Here is a 19,660-nt window from a genome sequence, read left to right as displayed (position 1 = left end):
CCTTTATGAAGTCCCTGAAGGTTTCCCAGAGGACTGTGAATTGGCTAGTTGAAACACTGGAGAAAAGGGGAAAGGGGGTCATGTACAACTCTGGGGCTGACCATTAGGATTCATTGTGGTCAGAAGATGTGGAAAGTGTTGGGTTTGGGGTCAGTGAGATGAGGCACAAGCTGTTTTATATGGCAGACACCCATAGCGGGAGGGGAGTTTTAACTAAGCCAAAGAGGATGGCCTGTGTCTGGGTTTCAAGCAACTTGTACGAGGCCTAAAATCAGATGCTGTTACGATTTGGATCTGCAGTGTCCTCCTGAAAGCGCATATGTCGGGCAATGCAGGAGTTTCAGAGTTGAAAAGATTGGATCTTGAGGGCTCTGACCTCATTAGTGAATTGATCCACTTGATGAACTAATCCTTTGAATGGACTTACTGGGAGGTGGTGAAAATGATAGACTCATGGGACGTGGATGGAGGAAGTAGGTCACTGGGGACATGGCCTTGAGGCCGATATCTGTCCCTGGCTCTTTGCTGTCTCACTTGGCTTCCTAGCTGCCATTAATTGAGCAACGTTCCTCCATCATGCCCTTCCGCCGTGTTTGTGCCGTGGAGCTGATTAACCATGGACCAAATCCTCTGAAACCGTGAGATAAGATTCATCTTTTCTCCTCTAAGTTGTTCTTGTCAGGTGTTTTGGTCACAGTGACAGAAAGCTGACTAACACGTTAGTCAGCCATGTCTTTAGAGCAACTCTACTGAATTTATGCTCCAGCTATTGCTGTGTCATGTGTTCATGGGTTCAACACTTTTTTAAAAATATATATTATGTTTGAAAATGTGTCTTAAAAAATAAAAGGAACTGTCTATGCAATGAGAATTAGACTGGAGTTTCCTGGTGGGAGAAGGGTTAAACGATACCCAGAAAACTTCCAAGAGAAAGTAAGCCAGGTTTGGAAAGCCACTCGGGCCTCCAAGCACTGGTATGAGGACAGAACTACACCTGTCACATAGATGTGTCTTTGTTTTTAACTCCCTTGCAGAGGCAGGAGGCCAAGCAAGGAGAGAGAAAATCCAGCCACATCTGTCTCTCCCACTACAGGCCTCAAGTCTTCCAGATGTTCTCAGCCCCGCAGGAGAAGAAGCTTTTATTGTTAATCCAGTTTAGCATTTTGATTATTACCCTGGTCTGGACATTTTAATTACTGAACAGAGATGATTTCCTCTTATTTGAACACAAATATGAACAATCTTCCTAACCCATGCCTTGAAACTGAATTTTTATCCAAGAGCCAGGAAAAAAAAAATTCACAAAGCAGGTTGCAAAACTTGTTTTCTGCTTATCATGGGTAGATTTCAAGGGTGGGTTTGCTATTGCAGCAACACAAACTAATCCTCAGTGACCTAAACCCACCTCTATTTACTTATGATTCCTCACCAGTCCACAGTTTGCTTTGGATATTTGCTGGTCTCGTCTTGACTTAATGAATCTCAGCCGGACTTGCTCAGCCATCGAGGTCCCCAACAGGTTCACTAGGAGCTGGCCAGTCCCAGATGCCTTGGCTGGGGTGACTTGGTCCACATCCCTCCAGCAGGCAGGCCTGAGCACATGCACACGGCAGAGCGACGTTCCAAGAGAACAGAAGTGGAAAACATTAATGCACTGTCACTCTTGTGCTTGCATCAAATGTGTCCTTGTGCCTTTGGCTCCGGTCATTGCTGAGTCAAGGAGAGGACACCACTAATGGATGGACACCGGGTGGCCTTCAACAACTGGAGCTGCTCAGCTCACTGCATCACACATCTTATCAAGTTCAGCTAAATCATTATCTGAATTGTCGTGTTTGGCAAACAGGCTCACGGAGATGACCTGCTCAAGGTCATCAGGTGGAGGCCAGACCTTGACCAACTGTATGGGTTCCACAGCCACCACCACAGTATTCCCAACTGCGACATTATTGCAGCACTGCACTGCATGAAACTGACTTTGACATGAAACAGACACTGGGTCCTCAGATATGCATACCCGCAATAGTGTTTTCTGAAACAGTAGTTTGAAATAAGAATAATAAGGAGAACAGAAATTTCCCCAGGGCATATCACTGATTGTCAACATGGTACTTACAGAAAGAGGCACATCACCCTTCTCTTCAGAAAAAAAAAAAAAAATAGCTACGCCCACGTAGATCTTGGAACATAAATTTTCACTCATGATGATAAGTTGGAAGCCCACTACTGTTCTGGCAGCAGATTCTCTAGAAACACATTTGGTCTAAAATTTATAGCACTGTGTTCTAAAATTAAGTAACTGTCATGTATTTATTCTTTCACCAGGTACACTTTAAATACTACCAATCATCCGTGAAGAAAACAGGCAAATCCCTGCTCATACGAAGCTTATGTTCCCAGTAGGGAAAGACAAACACTGAACTAATCAACAGATAAGAGCAAAATATCTTAGGTGTGAAAATAACACACAATGAGAGTGAAAGGGTTATGAGAGTGTGGGTGTTGCTTTTTGTTTGCATGTGTAGTACTGGGGATTGTACTCAGGGCTTCACATATATCAAGCAAACACTCTACCACCGAGCTATGAGACAAAGGCTCACTACATTGTAGAGGCTAGCTTCCAAGTTGCAGTCCTCCTGCCTCAGTCTCCCAAGTAGCCAGGATTACAGGTGTGCACCACACCTGGTGGATGTTGCTCTCTAAAGGACCAACCAGAACCTTTCTCACAAGGTATGATTTGAGGAAAGTAGGAGAAAGAGAATATGTAAGACTTCTAGAAGGGCAAGAGAATCAGGGAAGTGGGGTAGCCCTGACAGGCAGCTCAATGTCCCTCTGGAAGTTGATGGCCATGAATAAAAAGTGATGAGGGATTCATAGTCATTATTGGTTCCCAGGAAATAAATGTGCGTGCGTGTGTGTGTGTGTGTGTGTGTGTGTGTGTTGTGTGTGTGTGTGTGTGTGTGTGTGTGTGTGCCTATGTGTGTGTTTTAAAGTGATCAAGCAACTTGGAGGACACAAAAGAGTCCAGATTATAATCTAAGAGAGAGTGGGCATAGCGGAGGCTGCTTTCTCTAATCCATGCAAACATGAACTTCAATTTTGGTGACTTTGGGTGAAGAGGGCTCAGCCAGAGTGGGGAGTCCACAAGCAAACCCTCTCCATCCTAAATCAGAACAACCAAAGGGCAGCACGTTCTGGGTGAAGATGAGCCAGAGGTAAACGGTTCCTCCTCCTCCGGAGAAGAAAAGGAAAGTTGCTGAGTAGATTGGAGAAGGGGAACAGCTGTCCTGAGAAACATTGGCCAAAAGCTTGCCCCAGAGCATATTCTCTAACTTGGAATTTTAAAAAAGATGTAACATACATTCCCTAAAATTCTCCCATTTAATATGTGCAATCTCAAGTTTTTAGGATGTTTAGAGTTGTGACCTAATTTTAGAACCTTCTCATTGCCCCAGAAAGAAACCCAAATGCATTGTCAGTCAGCTCCTCTTCCCCTTTCCCCAGCCTCCAGGAACCCTCCTTCTACTGGCAAACATTCCATTATAAGAACATGTCACACTTTAGTTATCCATTCATCCCTTGATGGACATTTAGGTGGTTTCCACATTTGTCTATTATGAATAATCTTCAACCAACATTTGTGTGGGATCTTTTGTGGGCACATTTTTTATATTTCTTGGGTGTGCATACAGGAGTAAAATTTCTGGTTCATATGGTAAAACGTTTAACCCTTAGAGGAACTGCCAAACAGTTTTCTAAAGTGGCTGCACCATTTTGTATTTGTTATGGTTTGGATATGAGATGTCCCCTGATTAGATTATGAGAGCTGTAAACCCATCCGTGGATTAATCCATTTTATGGGCTAGTAAAATTTGAAGGGATGACTATATTGGGCGATAACATGGGTGAAGTAGAGGGTGTGTTTTGGGGGCTTATATTTTGTCCCTGTCCACCCCCATTCTCTGCTTCCTGTTTTGAGCCACAGCTTTCCTTTGCCAATCTCTTCCACCATGATGTTCTGACTTACCTTAGCAGAACATCATGGTGGAATGGAGTCAGCCAACCATGAACTGAACCTCTGAAACCATGAACCACAATAAACTTTTCCTCCTCTAAGTCGTACTTGTCAGGCATCTCAGTCATAGTGACAAAAAACTGACTATCACAATATTCCCACCACCAGAGTACTGAAGAATCATATTTTTTTTTCACATTTTGCCAACATTTATTACCTGTCTTTTTTATTATAGCCATCCTAATACATGTGAAGGGGTATCTCATTGTGATTTTCATTTGCATTTTTCTGATGAATATGGAAGAGCATCTTTTCCTGTGCTTATTGGTCATTTGCATATCTTCTTTGGAGAAATATTTATTCATATCCTTTGCCCAATTAAAAAAATGTGTTTTTTATTTTCTTGTTATTGAGTTGTAAATAATCTTTGTATATTCTGGATTTAAGTCCCTTGTAGATACATGATTTGCAAATGTTATAACAGTGAATACTTCCATAACAAAAGTCTTTTGTCACACATAATAAAAGAGACAATATTATCTAATATATAGCCCATATTAGCAAACAGATAGAAGATACCAAAAAAAAAAAAAAAAAAAAAAAAGAACCACAAAGAAATTTTGGAATTTTGGAGCTTAAAAAAAGTAGCTACATTGAAAAATTCACTAGAAGAGCCAAACAATGAACTTGATCAAGCAAAAGAAAAAATAAGCAGACTTGAAGACATATCATTGGAAATTGTCTAATCAGAAGAGCAAAAAGAAAAATTAATGAAAAAGACTAAGGAATTTCTGAGCACCATCAAGGGTGCTAATAAATGCATGACAGAAATGCCAAAAAGAAGAGAGAGAAAGAGGGATGAAGTTTATTTGAAGAAAAAGTGGCTGAAAACTGCCCAGATCTGGAGAAGGAAATGAACTTCCTGATTCAAGAAGTTCCATGGACCCCAACCACAAAGAACCACTTGATCAACATACATGGTAACTGAGTCACCAAAAATCAAAGACAAAGAGAATTTTGAAAACAGCTAAAAAATTTAAAAAGTAAAATAAAAAGTGGCTTATATCGTGCAAGAAAGCTCTCCATAAGACTATCAGCAGATTCTCAGAAGAAATTTTACAGGCCAGAAGGGAGTAGGATGATATATTCAAAATACTGAAAGAAAAACCTACAGAAAGCCTACCATCTTTGGCAAAACTATCCTTCAAAAATGAAGGAGGACAAAAAGACTGTCCCAGGTAAACAAGAACTAAAGGAATTCATCATCACTACGCCTACAGAAGATGCAAAAGGGCATCCTTTAGGTTCAAACAAGAGGACACTAGATAACAACAAGAAATCATGTGAAAGTATGAAGCTTACTTGCAAAGGTAAATATACTGATAAATACAGATTACTGCAAGGGTGTTATAGTGTGTAAATCACTTTTAATTCTGATATAGAAGTTAAAAGACAAAAACATAACAAATAACTATAAGTCATATTAGTCATATACAAAATAAAAAGATGTAATTTGTGACATTAATAGCATGAAGTTGGGCTGGGAGAAGAGCTTAATAGGAAAGCACTTAATAGAAGCCCAGGTTTGATCCCCAGTGTGGCAAAACTAACCAATCACAATACAGAACTGGGGGGAGGAAGAAAAAGAGTAGGACTTCTTTTTTATGTAATTGAAGCTAAGTTGTTACCAGTTTCAAAAGATTATTATAACTCTAAGACGTTTTGTGCAAGTTTCACAATATCCCTAAATAAGGTTATCTGTAGGTTTCTATAGATGATGCAAAAAAGAAAATGAGAAAAGAATCACAGTCTGTCACTATAAAAATGTTAATGTAGCACAAAAGCTACAAGGTAGAAAACAGGAACAAAATGGCAGTAGTAAGTTCTTTATTTTCATAACAATTTTAAATGTAAATGATTTAAACCCCCCAATTAAAAAAAACACAGTAAATGGACTTAAGAAAAAAAATCCAACTATGCTGTTTATTAAAGACTAAAGTTAGACCTAAGGACTTACATAGACTAGAAGTGAAAAGATAGAAAAGATAGTTTGTGCAAATGGTATCCAAAAGAGAAACTGTTTTTATGACACAAAATAGATTTTGGGGTCAAAACGTGTCACAAGAGGGGGCTGTGGCTGTGGCTCAGCCATGGAGCGCTTGCCTAGTATGTGCGAGGCCCTGGGTTCGATCTTCAGCACCACATAAAAATAAACATACAAAATAAAGGTATTGTGTACAACTAAGAAATAAATATTTTTTTAAAAAAAACGTGTCACAAGAAACAAAGGACATTATATAATATTGAAAGAATCAATTCACCAGAAATATAGAAAAATTATAAATATATATGCACTCAACATCAGAGTACCCAAATATAAGGACTAAGTACTGACAAAACTGAAGGGAGGTGGTCGAGTGTGTGCTGACCATTTAGGAGGCCTTGGATTCAGTCCCAGCAATGCCCAAAACAAAACAAAAACAACAACATCAAAAACCAAAACAGAAAAACCTGAATAGAGAAATAAATAATAATAACAACAATAATAGGAGACTTCAATGCACCACTTTAAATAATAGATCATCCAGACAGATCAATAAGATAACAGAGTATTTGGGCAACATTATAGACCAATCAAGCATAACAGACATATGTAGAACATTCCACCCAACAGCAGTAGAACACACCTTCTTCCCAAGCAAACAGAATGTTCTTCAGACTAGATCACATGGTAAGTTGCATGACAAGCTTTAACAACTTAAAAAATATTGAAATTATACCACAAAGGGATGAAACTAGACAACAGTAGCAGAGACAAAAATGAAATAAAATAAAATAAACTTATGGGATGCAGCAAAAGCAGTATCAAGAGAAATTTATACACCGAGAAGGGTATGAATAGCTGGGTCGAATGGTGGTTCCATTCCCATCTTTCCCAGGAATCTCCAAACTGCTTTCCAAATTGGCCGCACCAATTTGCAGTCCCACCAGCAATGTACAAGTGTACCCTTTTCTCCACATCCTCGCCAGCACTTGTTGTTGTTTGACTTCCTAATGGCTGCCAATCTTACTGGAGTGAGATGGTATCTTAGGGTGGTTTTGATTTGCATTTCTCTGACTGCTAGAGATGGTGAGCATTTTTTCATGTACTTATTGATTGATTGTATATCCTCCTCTGAGAAGTGTCTGTTCAGGTCCTTGGCAGGGACACTGCTACATCGATGTTCATAGCAGCACAATTCACAATAGCAAGACTGTGGAACCAACCTAGATGCCCTTCAATAGACGAATGGATTAAAAAAAAGTGGCATTTAGACACAATGGAGTATTACTCTGCATTAAAAATGACAAAATCATAGAATTTGCAGGGAAATGGATGGCATTAGAGCAGATTATGCTAAGTGAAGCCAGCCAATCCCTAAAAAACAAATGCCAAATGTCTTCTTTGATATAAGGAGAGTAACTAAGAACAGAGTAGGGAGGAAGAGCATGAGAAGAAGATTAACATTTAACAGAGGTGGGAGGGAAAGGGAGAGAGAAGGGAAATTGCATGGAAATGGAAGGAGACCCTCAGGGTTATACAAAATTACACACAAGAGGAAGTGAAGGGAAAGGGAAAAAAAAACAAGGGGGAGAAATGAATTACAGTAGATGGGGTAGAGAGAGAAGAGGGGAGGGGAGGGGAGGGAAGGGGGGATAGTAGAGGATAGGAAAGGCAGCAGAATACAACAGACACTAGTATGGCAATATGTAAAAAAGTGGATGTGTAACCGATGTGAATCTGCAATCTGTATACGGGGTAAAAATGGGAGTTCATAACCCACTTGAATCAAAGTGTGAAATATGATATGTCAAGAACTATGTAATGTTTTGAACAACCAACAATAAAAATTAAAAAAGAGAGAAATTTATAGCAGCAAACATCTACATTTAGAAAGATCAAAAAACCTAAGTTTACAACTCAAGGAACTAGCAAAAGATGAAAATCCAAAGTATAAAATTGGTAGAAGGAAGGATAATGAAGATTAGAAGAGAAATAGACAAAGCACAAAATAGAAGAAAATTACATGCTACAACTCAATAACAACAACAAACCCTCATTTCAAAATGGGCAAAGAACTCAATGGGTTTTTCTCCAAAGAAGATAAACAACTGACCGACAGATGCATGAAAAGGTGCTCATATCATTAATGATCAGGGAAATGCAAATCAAAACAACACACACACACACACACACATCCCAGAAAATAACAAGTGCTGGACCCTGTGTTAGTAAGCATGCAAAATGGCATGGTAGCCCTGGAAAACAATGTAGAGGTCGCTCAAAAATAGGATTGCCATAAGGTACAACAATCCAGCTTCTGTATATTTATTTATTCAAGAGAATTAAGAGCAGGATATTCTGCCCTCCCCCTTTTAAGTTTTTTTTATTGGTGCATGATAATTATAGTTTCATTGTGGCATATTTATACATAACATCATTTGGTCAATTTAATTTCCCAGTACCTCCATTCCTACCTCTGGCCCCATCCCCTTCTTCTACTCGACTGACCTCCCTTCCATTTTCATGAGATCTTCCTCCCTTTCTCCTATTTTCTCTCTAGCTTCCATATATGAGAGAAAACATACGAACCATTTGTTGAAGAGACTGCTCTCCCTTGAGTAGAATGACTAAATCTGACTTACTTTGCTTAAAATGATATTCTCCCTTTCCACTTATTTTCGAGAAAAATGACATAATTTCATTCTTCTTTATGATCGAATAAAACTCCCATTTGTGTGTGGCGGGGGGGATTTGTTTATCCATTGATAGACACCTAGGCTGGCTCCATAACTTGGCTATTGTGCCATTGTGAATTGTACTATAATAAACCTAGATATGCATGTATCACTGTAGTATGCTGATGAATTATATAGGTGGATCATATGGTGATTCCATTGCTAATTTGCTGAGGAAATTGATTTCCATAGTGGCTTTACTAATTCACATTTCCACCAAAGTGTAGGCATTCCTAGCTCTAAACTTTCTTCTTAGAACTGCTTTCAATGTATCCCATAGGTTCTCATAAGTTGTTATTTTTATACTCATTTGATTCTAAGAATTTTTAAATTTCTCCTCTGATTTCTTCAAAGGTTAACTTATCATTCCAAAGTGTATTGGAGAACAGAATCTGGAAGAGATATTCATACTCCCGGGTTCTTTGCAGCCTTATTCACAATAGTTACAAGATGGAAACAACCTAAATGTTCACTAGTGATGAATGGGTAAAGAAAATGCGGTATACATAGACAACGGAATGTTAGCCTTTAAAAAGAAGGAATTTGTCTTATGCTGCTCCATGGGTAAATGTTACAAAAATGCTGAATGAAATAAATCAGTCGCAGAAGGACAAATACTGCATTATTACATTTATCTAAGGTATCTAAAGGAGTCAAATTCATAAAAAGAGAAAGTAGAGTATTGGCTCTCAGTAGCCATACAAAAAAGGAATGGAGAATTACTGTTGGGTGGAAACAGTTTCAGTTCTGCAAGATGAAACAATCCTAGGATCTGCTGTATGATGATGTGCACATAGTTGAGAATTCATCTGATGTGTTTCTACCATGGTAAAAATGAATAGGCAAAAGACATTAATAGGTAATCAACAAAAGACATTAAAATGGCCAATAAATTAGAAAAGTGACCTTCTAGAGTGGTCATCAGGTAAATCATATTAAAATAAAAAGAAGACACCATTGCTTATCCACCAGATTTGGGGGGGGGTGTGAATAAAAATTTTAAAAACCTAACAATAATCTACATTGATAAAAATGAGGAAAAACAGGAACTCTCATACTTGATAGTAGCTGTTGATATAATCAATTTCTAAATCAGTTTGACTTCATGTAATAACATTAAATACAGTCACACCCATATCTTGACTAACATAGGTTTAAGGAAATAGGTATCTGAATCTCTCCTAAACGATACACAATCTCTAGCTTTTCAAAACTATTCAAACAAGTCTGAACTCTATCAGTTTAAGAAATCTCTAGAAAACTATCTCCTAAAAGTTGAGTGACCTGTTAGATATTTGGGATAAGTAGCCAAAAGACGAATAAAAATGTCTACCATGTATTGAGCATTCACTTGGTTCATGATATATGGTGGGTTTGGAAGGTGATTATTGTTCACTCTCTTAAATCCCCTTCAAGTTTGGATCTAACTGGGAAAGTATCAGAAGGCTTAATAGAGATAAATCTAGTAAGGAAATTTTGACCAAATAAGACTCCTGCATAACTCTTAAGATTATTGCCTTAGTCACAGATAGGACATGGCAGTCACATATCTGCATTTTCTTGACAAGACAGTGAAGACAGAGGGGTCAAAAGATGGACCACTATCATCCATCGAGGATGTGACAGGGTAGAATAGGTTAAGATGGTTATTGTCCTTAGAAAGAAAATGAGCTTTAGCATTAGATAGAATTGCTGTCAATCTCTCCCACTGCTTACTCGGTTTTCTTTGTCTAGTAAGATGGAGATAAAATTCCTACCTTGGGTTCAGTTAACAAAATACTTTCTTGAGTCAGGACCCATGCTTTTCATGACTTACTATACTGCTTCTCTCAAGACCCTGACATCATTCCGAGGCTGGGCATGGAGGATCACACCTGTAATCCCCACAGTTTGGGATGCTGAGGCAGGAGGGTTACAAGTTCAGGGAAAATTAGCGAGGTGCTCAGTGGTAAAATGCTACTGGGTTCAGTCCCTGGTATTAAAAAAAAATATATATATATATATATATTTCACAGGTAGGACAGGGGAAGAGTGCGAGCCAGAAAGTTAGAAAGTGGGAGCCATGGGAGTAGACGGAATTACTCAGGAAGGGAATGGAGAACAGAAAGGAAAGGCTAGGTACAATAGACTAGATAAGTTAAAAAAAAAGAGACTTATTTTAGCTCAAGGTAATGGAGGAGCAAGGACCAGTAGCCACTCTGGTGATGGCCTTCTTGCTAGCAGTATTGAGGTGACCAAGAGCATTGCATGGCAAGAGAAAGGGAGTGTGTGTGTGTGTGTGTGTGTGTGTGGGTGGGTGGTCTCTCTCCCTCTTCTTATAAAACCACAAGGATTCAATCATGGGAGGAAGAACTCTACCCTGAGGACCTTTCAATTCCAATCACTTTTCAAAGGGCCCACTGCCCTAAACACAATTGGATTATGTCTCCACCCTTATCATACCTCAAAATGGGAACTGAATTTCAACACATGAAGCCTTGGGAGACACACTCAAACCACATCCAAACTATAAGAATAATACTTTAATACAACTATTTTCCCACTCTACCCATCACCTGGACAGAGTTCCCCTTTCCTTTAGCTTAGATGTAAACAACTTGCTTCTGCTTTGAGATGAATTGGGGGCAATGCCCGCGAGATAGAGCAAAGTGTAAGATGGTTATTGTCCTTAGAAAGAAAATGAGCTTTGGCATTAGGCAGAATCGCTGTCAATCTCTCCCACTGCTTACTCGGTTTTCTTTGTCTAGTAAGATGGAGATAAAATTCCTACCTTGGGTTCAGTTAACAGAATACCTAGTTGGCTCCGTGTCACACACTGTTCTAAGCCTGTTCAAAATATTAAATAATTTAACCCTCCCATCCATCATGCCTTGGAGATACTGTCTTCATTTTCTAACGAAAGAAATGGTCCACGGAGGAGGTAAGTGACTTGGCAGGGTCACCCAGCTGTGGAGCAGAGGAGTGTTATCTATCCATCCTGCAGAAGACGAACCCATCCCGGGACCCGGCATGCGATGAGGACTCTGTGCCCGGCGGCTGCGGCTGCCGTACCCGCAGCCTTGGAGTGGCATCTGGCCTTCCAGGAACCTCGGTCTCTCTCAGTGGCGTGGGGCGGTGAGGGCACCCCTGGGGCTAGCCCCGGGACCCCACCCAGGAATCCTGCGGCGGTCCGCAGGGCTTTCAGCTCCTCTTCTCCGCCTCGGGAGGGCGCTGCGGTCCGTGCCGGCCGCGAGCTCGCTGCTAGCGGTCCCCGCGGCCAGGCTCGCTGCCTGCAAGATGTCCGTGCGCCGGGGCGAGCGGTCCGCGCGGCTCGGGACCCGCCTCTCCTGGCTGCTGTGCTGCAGCGCCCTGCTGTCCCCAGCCGCCGGGTACGTGATTGTGAGCTCCGTGTCCTGGGCTGTCACCAACGAGGTGGACGAAGAGCTGGACAGCGCCTCCACCGAGGAAGCGCTGCCCGCGCTGCTGGAGGACTCGAGCAGCCTGTGGCAGCAGAGCTTCCCCGCCTCGGCTCACCAGGAGGACGCGCACTTGCGGCCCCGGACCGGGGCGGCCCGCGCCAGGCCACCCCCGGCGCCCCCGGGGATGTTCTCCTACCGGCGGGAAAGCGGCCCGGCGGCCGGTGCGCCCCCGGACCCGAGACTGCGCGCTGGCACCGCCCGCTCCCTGGCCCACGCCAGCGCCTGGGGCTGTCTGGCCACCGTGTCCGCCCACGAGAAGGTAAGCCACCCCGGCTGGGGCCCCCAGGCGGTGGCCTGGCGAGTAGGCGGCGCGCCCAGGAGCCGGGGAGAAGCTAGAGACCCCTCGGGTGCTCAGATCTGGGTGTAACAGACGTGCCCAGTGGGCGGCACCGGGCTGTAGACGCCTTGCAAATAACGGAACCAGACTGTGCCTGGGTGGGTTAGACTGGCAAAGTGTGGGAGCGGGTGTGGGGGAGGCACGGAAAACCAGGCTTCGTGCCAGATGGCTGGGGACTAAATCCCTGTCTAGAGATGGTCAAAGAAAAATAAACGGGCGTCTGACTCAGGAGTCAGAACCTTGGAACAGCGGAGTTGGCAGGAACAGCCCCGGTGGGCTCAGGGAGCAGAGAATCTTCCCCATCATCTACTGACATGGAATCGAGTGGGGATGGGGAGAAAAACCATACCGCTGCTTTGATGGAAATTCATATTTACAAAAATGAAACTTGATGATTTTTTTCTGGAAAGAAGACTTATGCAGATGTGTAAATGCTGGAATGAGCTGTCATAGGCTGTATTTTCTATGGCTCAGTCCAAACATGTTTGATTCACCTGTTAGATAAGATTGTCCCTGGAGTGCCATGGAATAAGAAATAAGAATGTAACTTCCATAAGTATACAGCCTCAGAAAGGCTTTCGAGCCCTTCAGGTGGATGTCAATGTTTTATTGCAGGGCAGTATTTTGAACGCTATTTACTTCATGCAAAAAAAAAAAAATTAACATCTTTAAAATGCAATGGGCATCGCCTAGGAATCTTGACCCAGCTCTGGGTCTCTATGGCTTCCATCTGACCAAGTCACTGGCTTCTCCATTTTGCTTTCCTCATCTATAAAATTAAGACGTTGACTAGGCAGTTTTGAAGGTCCTTTTTGCTTAAAAAGAAAATCTAAATGACATCTATACGACAATGATCTGAACCCCTTTTTGTGTCAGATACTGAGCCAGTTGGATATGCCCAGGATACAAATGAGTTTTCATGGTTATAGCTTCACTCCTAAAACACAGCTTAAGAAAATACAAAGTTTAAATATAAAACTAATCTTTGTTTAAAACAAATCTTTTCAAATGAAAGTCTAGTGCCAATGTATTAAAGATATTTTTACTTCCAACCAAATATCTTTCTTAGCCTTTTCCAATATTGACATTTAACCCAAACTTAATAAATTCAGAAAACATTTGCATGCATGTAAAACATGATGCTGGGCAGTTTATGACATGCTGAAGATGCCATCTGTAAATGATGTTATCGTACCATTTCGGAGGAGTCCTTAATATTTCATATGCTTAAACCATTACAGTTCTTCCTTCTACAATTTTACACCCCATTGCAACACTTCAAAGACAAAGATAGTCCTGGAATTCTGAGCCAAGGAACAAAGAGGTGTACTTTAAGGAATAAAGTAAGATTGGGATGCTACACCAGTAGGGTTTGGGAAAACCTAAGACTTAAATATTTTTGTCTATATCTGAGTCACAGAAACATGATACACTACCCTTCAACCACCCTATAATCACAAACAAAAACTGGTATATCATATTACTGTGACTTCCTTTATGCTAAGATGGTTGCATCATTTTCCCCATAACTTGCTGAGTTATATAATGAAATGTTACTGATTACAATAAAAAAGCAATCAGTGAATGAGAAAACTGTATAGCCCCGAAAGAAACAATAATAGAATGTTCCTGGTGTTCAAACAGCAAGCAAGATATTAAAGTGAAGAATTAAATTCTATTCCCAAAGTTGCCAAATATTTGGGGGAGGCAGTGAAGGCAGTTAAGAGGAAGTTTGAAGAAAGGCTCAGCACCACTCACACCCCCAGAAATTTCACTGCCCCTCCCCCAAAGAACATTACATTCAATAAAGTGACTCTGTTTGCTATTCATAGACAGCTTCAAGAATAATTCTTTAACTTTCAAACAGAATGTCACAGCTAAGCATCACTTACAGAGAAATCCTGAAGCCAGCACGAGGTGATGTGGATAGATTAGTACCACCTGGCCTTAATTTACTCCTTGTCAAACTCACTGTGACATCATGGTCCCCCCCCCCCACCAGCACACACACACATTCTTGGTGCTGTATTTCCCAGACAGGCTCACACCTCACATCAATCCACAATTCTGCCATTGAAAAAGACTCTTTTGATTTTTTAAATATTTATATTTTAGTTGTAGTTGGACACAATAACCTTATTTATCTATTTTTATGTGATGTTTGTTAGATCCCAGGACTGCCGTTTGGGAACTGCCTGCCCATCAGTGATGGTCCCTTCAACAACAGTACTGGAATTCCTTTTTTCTATATGACAGCCAAGGACCCTGTGGTGGCAGATCTGATGAAGAACCCCATGGCCTCGCTGATGCTGCCTGAATCGGAAGGAGAGTTTTGCAGGTAGACAAGGGTACAACTTCACTGGCACATTAGGGGACATTTTTGGCAGAGAGTTGGAGGGTGGGTCACACAGCTGTAATAGAACCTTGAAAAGTAGATCCATGTCTTTATCCTTGGAATCAGCTGAATTAGAAGTCCACCCTGACCAAGCAGTGTGATTTAGAGCAAGTTACTTAACATTTGTGAGCTCAGTTTCCTCATCTGTGAAACGGGAACACAGATGAACCTTGTTTTACATTGTCTGCATCTCAATAAACCCATCATAAGTTGAAAATATCATAAGCACTGAATACACCTCACCTACCTAACATCGTAACAGCCTCGCCTGCCTTCAGGGTTCTTGGAACACTCACATTAGCCTATGGCCAGGCAAAATCATGGAATGCAAAGCTTTTTTTTTATAATAAAATGTTGATAGCTCACGTAATTTATTGAATACTTGTACTCAAAAGGAAAAAAAGTGAATGGTTATCTTTTATCAAGAGCCCAGGAAAAGGCTAAAATGTAAAATTTAAAGTACAGTTTTTCCTGAATGTGTATCACTTTTAAACCATTATACAGACTTAAAAACAATAAGCTGAACCATCTAACTTGGAGATGTTTGTAATAATTTCTACTCCACAGGGTTACTGCAAGTGTTGGACATGAGTGCACAGCACCTGGTTCAATGGCAGCTGGATAAATGGCCATTCTTCGTATTATGGAAAGGGTGGAGTGGGTTGGGAGTCAGTAAAGGAAGAGTCAGTTGTTTTTCTCCCTGGCAGAGGCAGCATAAGCTTATTTATTGCTTTTGCAATTCATTTATATCCCATTACCCCTTGAGAGATGTATGCAATACAGATTCAGCATCCTTTAATCCATTTGCTCAAGAACTCTACAAAATAAAAGTCTTCTAAAGACATTTAAGCAAAAATGAGACATACATCCAGGCTCCAACATCTGAACTCAAAATGCAGCACTCAAAATCCTATCTTGCTGGGAAGATGTCTGTACCAAGCTCACGTCGGGACTGTGTGGGAGCGATCCCTCCCTCCCACTCTAAGGATAGTAAATGCTACAGGTTTGCACGGAGTGAGGGACACCTTTAACCTCCAGAACTTTAGTCATTTCACCTTTAAAATGTAGTGCTGACTTAGAAAATTAAGAGTCTTCATCCCACCTCTGAAATTCTATTATCCTTTATGCACAGCATGAAAAACATACTAACCAAACAACTTATTGGTTCTTATGGAAGCTAATCAAAGCCACAACAGTATAAAGTGCAGCCTGCGTAAGACCCTGCCCTCCTAACTCCCACCCTAGTTGTTTACCCTTGGCAATGAGAGACTCCAGTGGCAACACTTCAATTGACCCAGATCCCCTCCAAGTGATGGCAAGAAGCCAGAAAAAGAAATGTCTCCTTTTTCATGGAGTGCTCTCCCAGCTCTTGACCAGTCACACTTGCTGTGACCAGAAGTCTATTTCCAGGATTTCTTTCTAAACTTACAGGCTTTCCTAATTCAGGCGTCCCCAAAGCCATCATGCCAGGGCGTGTTGATCCCAGAACCCAGAGCAGGTGTGCCACGGACTATAGATCTGTGAACTTAGCTGTAGCAGTCCTCCAGCTGGGGGAAGGATTTGTCTTCTGGCAGGCCTAGGCAAACATCAGCAGGAGCTGAAATCTGGAGAATTGACAAATTTAGCTGAGGGGGATAGGTCATAGAGTAACTTCCTGCAGCCTCCTGAAATACTGGGCATGCTGGCCTGCACAGTCCAGGATCATGCATGCAGATGTCGTATGTAGAATATGCAAACCTCTGTGCAGCGCACTGGGTAAAAGATGAGGGATCTCATGACCAGACGTGACCACGCCATGGCCAAGGGCCCACCTGCAACTCTGGTCTGGGAGAGAAAGGTTGAAGCACACCAGTGGTACCTCTGTTTTTAGCAAAACTCTGTTTCTCAGAACTGCTAGCCCCTGGCACTTTTTAAGCTTCTGAAGTATTGAAACATGATGTAAATATTTACAACATTAGTTTTGCCTTAGTAAGCATTTTACTTCAAAGCTAATGTTATCGAGCAATCCCGGGGAGACAACTTCCCATGAACGGCTTAAGCATAGATGGGAGGTTCACATTCCAAGTTCAACATTGCAGCTTAGGTTTCACCTAAAACCCACAATCTGAGTAATGTTGAACCCAGGGGTTTAAGTCCGAACCAGGCTGCCGGCACTGAAAGACAGACCTAGAAGTCAGTCCCAAATAAATAAGCTAAGCACGGAGCTTCTGGGGCCACCAGAGCATAGTGTGACATCTGGCAGTAGTATCTGGTAGCAAAGTGATACCCAGACAAGCTTTTAGGTAGTGTCAAAGGATGCACTAGCAGGAATCCAGCAAGCAGACCCTCCTACCTGATCCTAAGTCCTGATCCTAAGTTAGTACCAGTGGGACCAGGTTCATGGTCAAGTACTTCACAGCATTTCCTATGTAGTGGGAGGGAATTGAGAAAACATCCATCTCATGATGATGATGTCGAGATAAGGCCACCTGATTCTTCACCTTCGGAAGGCAGCTGATAGTCAGAAAAATGTAAATTGCCTTCGTTCCATGAAGAGGGATGCTGATGAACTGGAAACTTGCAACATCTCTTTTGTCGTCACGGTTCATGCGTTCCGTGTGCTCGTATTTCTCTGCTGGTTTGTGCACAGACTGTGCCGCTCTAGATATCCCCACCCTAAGTGGAAGGCAGTGCTAGGACTAGACCTTTCAGCATGCTTCAGCCCAGGACTCCTGTGGGCCTAGAGGGCCTTGTTGGGGCTGGCTGAGGAACCCTCAGAAGTTAAACCATAAATCAAGTTCGGACAGAGAGGAAGGATAGCAGGACTTTCAGAGCCATTTCTTGTGGACCTTGGGCATCTCCAGGAATGAAGGATTTTCAGCTGCAAGTCTGCCTCTCTCTTCATCAGGATTATCTCTGGTTCCTGCAGGGTCTGGTGGCCTCCAATAGGACAAAAAAAAAAAAAAAAAATCCAGGTGAAGGAGGCTTCTAAAAAATGGGGCTGAGCACAGTTCAGGCCTAAAGATGGGAGGGATGCAGGTCTGCAACTACTGCAAGGGAAGGCTGAACTGGCCCTCTGTACTTTCAGAACTCCATTTGGCAAATAAGACAATTATAGTTGTGATGTGTGTGTTTAATAAGCAATGGATGGATGGATAGATACTTAGTTCATTTTCTGTTGCTATAATAAAACACCTGAGGCTGAGTGCCTTATTAATAAAAGGAGTTTATTTAGATCACAGTTCAGAAGTTCAAGAGCATAACACTGACATGTATTTGGCTCTGGTGAGGGCCTTCTGGCTGCATCAGAACATAGTGGATGATTTCATGGTGGAAGCACAAGCCAGAGGGAGAGATCACATGGTGCATGGTGAGACCAAGGAAGAGGGATTCAGAAGCTAGGCTTGCTCTTTTTATAACAACTCACTCCCATGAGAACTAACTCACTCTGCCAATATGTGGTGCCTCCATGACCTAATTACCTTGAGTAGGCCCCACCCTTTAACAGTTCCACCATCTCAACACTGTCACACTGGAAATCAAGCATGGGAACCTTTGGGGGGGAGGAACACACGCAAACCATATGCAAAGTGTGACAGACAGACAGATCCTTTCCCATATTCAACTATTCTCTCTCCTGAGAACATGTACCACAATTTTCCCCAGTTGGTTTCCCAGTTGACAATTACCTTAAATTAGTTCTCAAACCAGCAGCCAGGATAATCATTTAAAACCCAAATAAGATCCTGGCATTCCTCTGCTAAAACTCTTGAGGAGGAAAATGAACAGAATCCTCTGCATGACAGAGCCTCTGCATGACCAGGTATTTGTTGCCTCTCAGAATCTAGACCAGTGTCTGCCCTGTTGCTGATTGACTTAATATTTTATTTATAGCTAGTTTTGCAGATTAAAAGTATAACCTGAAAGCTCGCTGTGGTCAAGACTGACACATGGGCTTTGGCACAGAGCTAAGAAATGTCTTCCACTTGCTGGCCCCTGTACGCCTGTTGACGCAGCATGCTGAAACTGGAGTTTGAGATGAAACTCAGTCTCTGCTTCAGCGGCAGCTCTGAGGGTCACAGCCACAAAGCCCAATTCTCCTCCACTACCACTGAGTGGTGTGTTGCTGCTCTTCATGTGGCCTCTGCCCTCCAGTGCTGCAACAGACCCCAGGGGCTCACCTCCAGCTTCCTTCTGGGTCTCATCTCACGAATCCAAAGGATAAAATTCATGGGGCAGCAGGAAGGCCAGAGTGAAAGAAGTAGGATTTATTCAAGTGTGAAGAATAGAAACAGGACTCTTGCAGGGACGAGAGGGGACTCCCATTGGATTTGCTCCCTGAATGCACTAGTCTTGAGGTTTATGTAGCACTTGGGCCAGTGCTAATCAGGGTTTGGAGAGGCGCTAACACTACTGGTTAACCCTTGAGGCTGAACTTCCAATCCGGTCGGCCCCACTACTGTTTTCTTGCTGCTCGTGGGGAAGTAGGAGGTTGAGGTTGGTGGATCGTGGATGCTGGGGGCTCAGGGCTATAGCATTGTGTGGAGCAGGTGCTGCACTGATTGGGCAGTGCCACCATGGGTGACATACACTATGGCTTGCCTCATCCCTACTTGCCCCACCTCAGGCCCGTGCTGGCATGGCACACTCTGTGCACTCCAGTCCACCTTGGCCACCGCCCTGCAGCTTTGAGACAA

General features: G+C 42.2%; 1 protein-coding gene across 1 annotated transcript in view; it reads left to right on the top strand.

The window, feature by feature from the left end:
• The first annotated feature begins 11,910 nt into the window (after nt 1-11,910).
• Nucleotides 11,911-19,660, top strand: part of CREG2 (cellular repressor of E1A stimulated genes 2) — a 34,293-nt gene continuing 26,543 nt past the window's right edge. The window contains exons 1-2 of the mRNA XM_081264385.1: nt 11,911-12,511; nt 14,758-14,927. Of these exons, the coding sequence (XP_081120511.1) occupies nt 12,071-12,511; nt 14,758-14,927 (611 nt within the window). The 5' untranslated portion in view covers nt 11,911-12,070. The remainder of the gene's footprint in view (nt 12,512-14,757; nt 14,928-19,660) is intronic.

Source organism: Spermophilus citellus (assembly GCF_964194105.1).
Source record: "Spermophilus citellus genome assembly, chromosome: 13".
Taxonomy (NCBI): Eukaryota; Metazoa; Chordata; class Mammalia; order Rodentia; family Sciuridae; genus Spermophilus; species Spermophilus citellus.
Note: the sequence above shows the minus strand (reverse complement) of the source record. Positions and strands in the feature narration are given on the sequence as shown.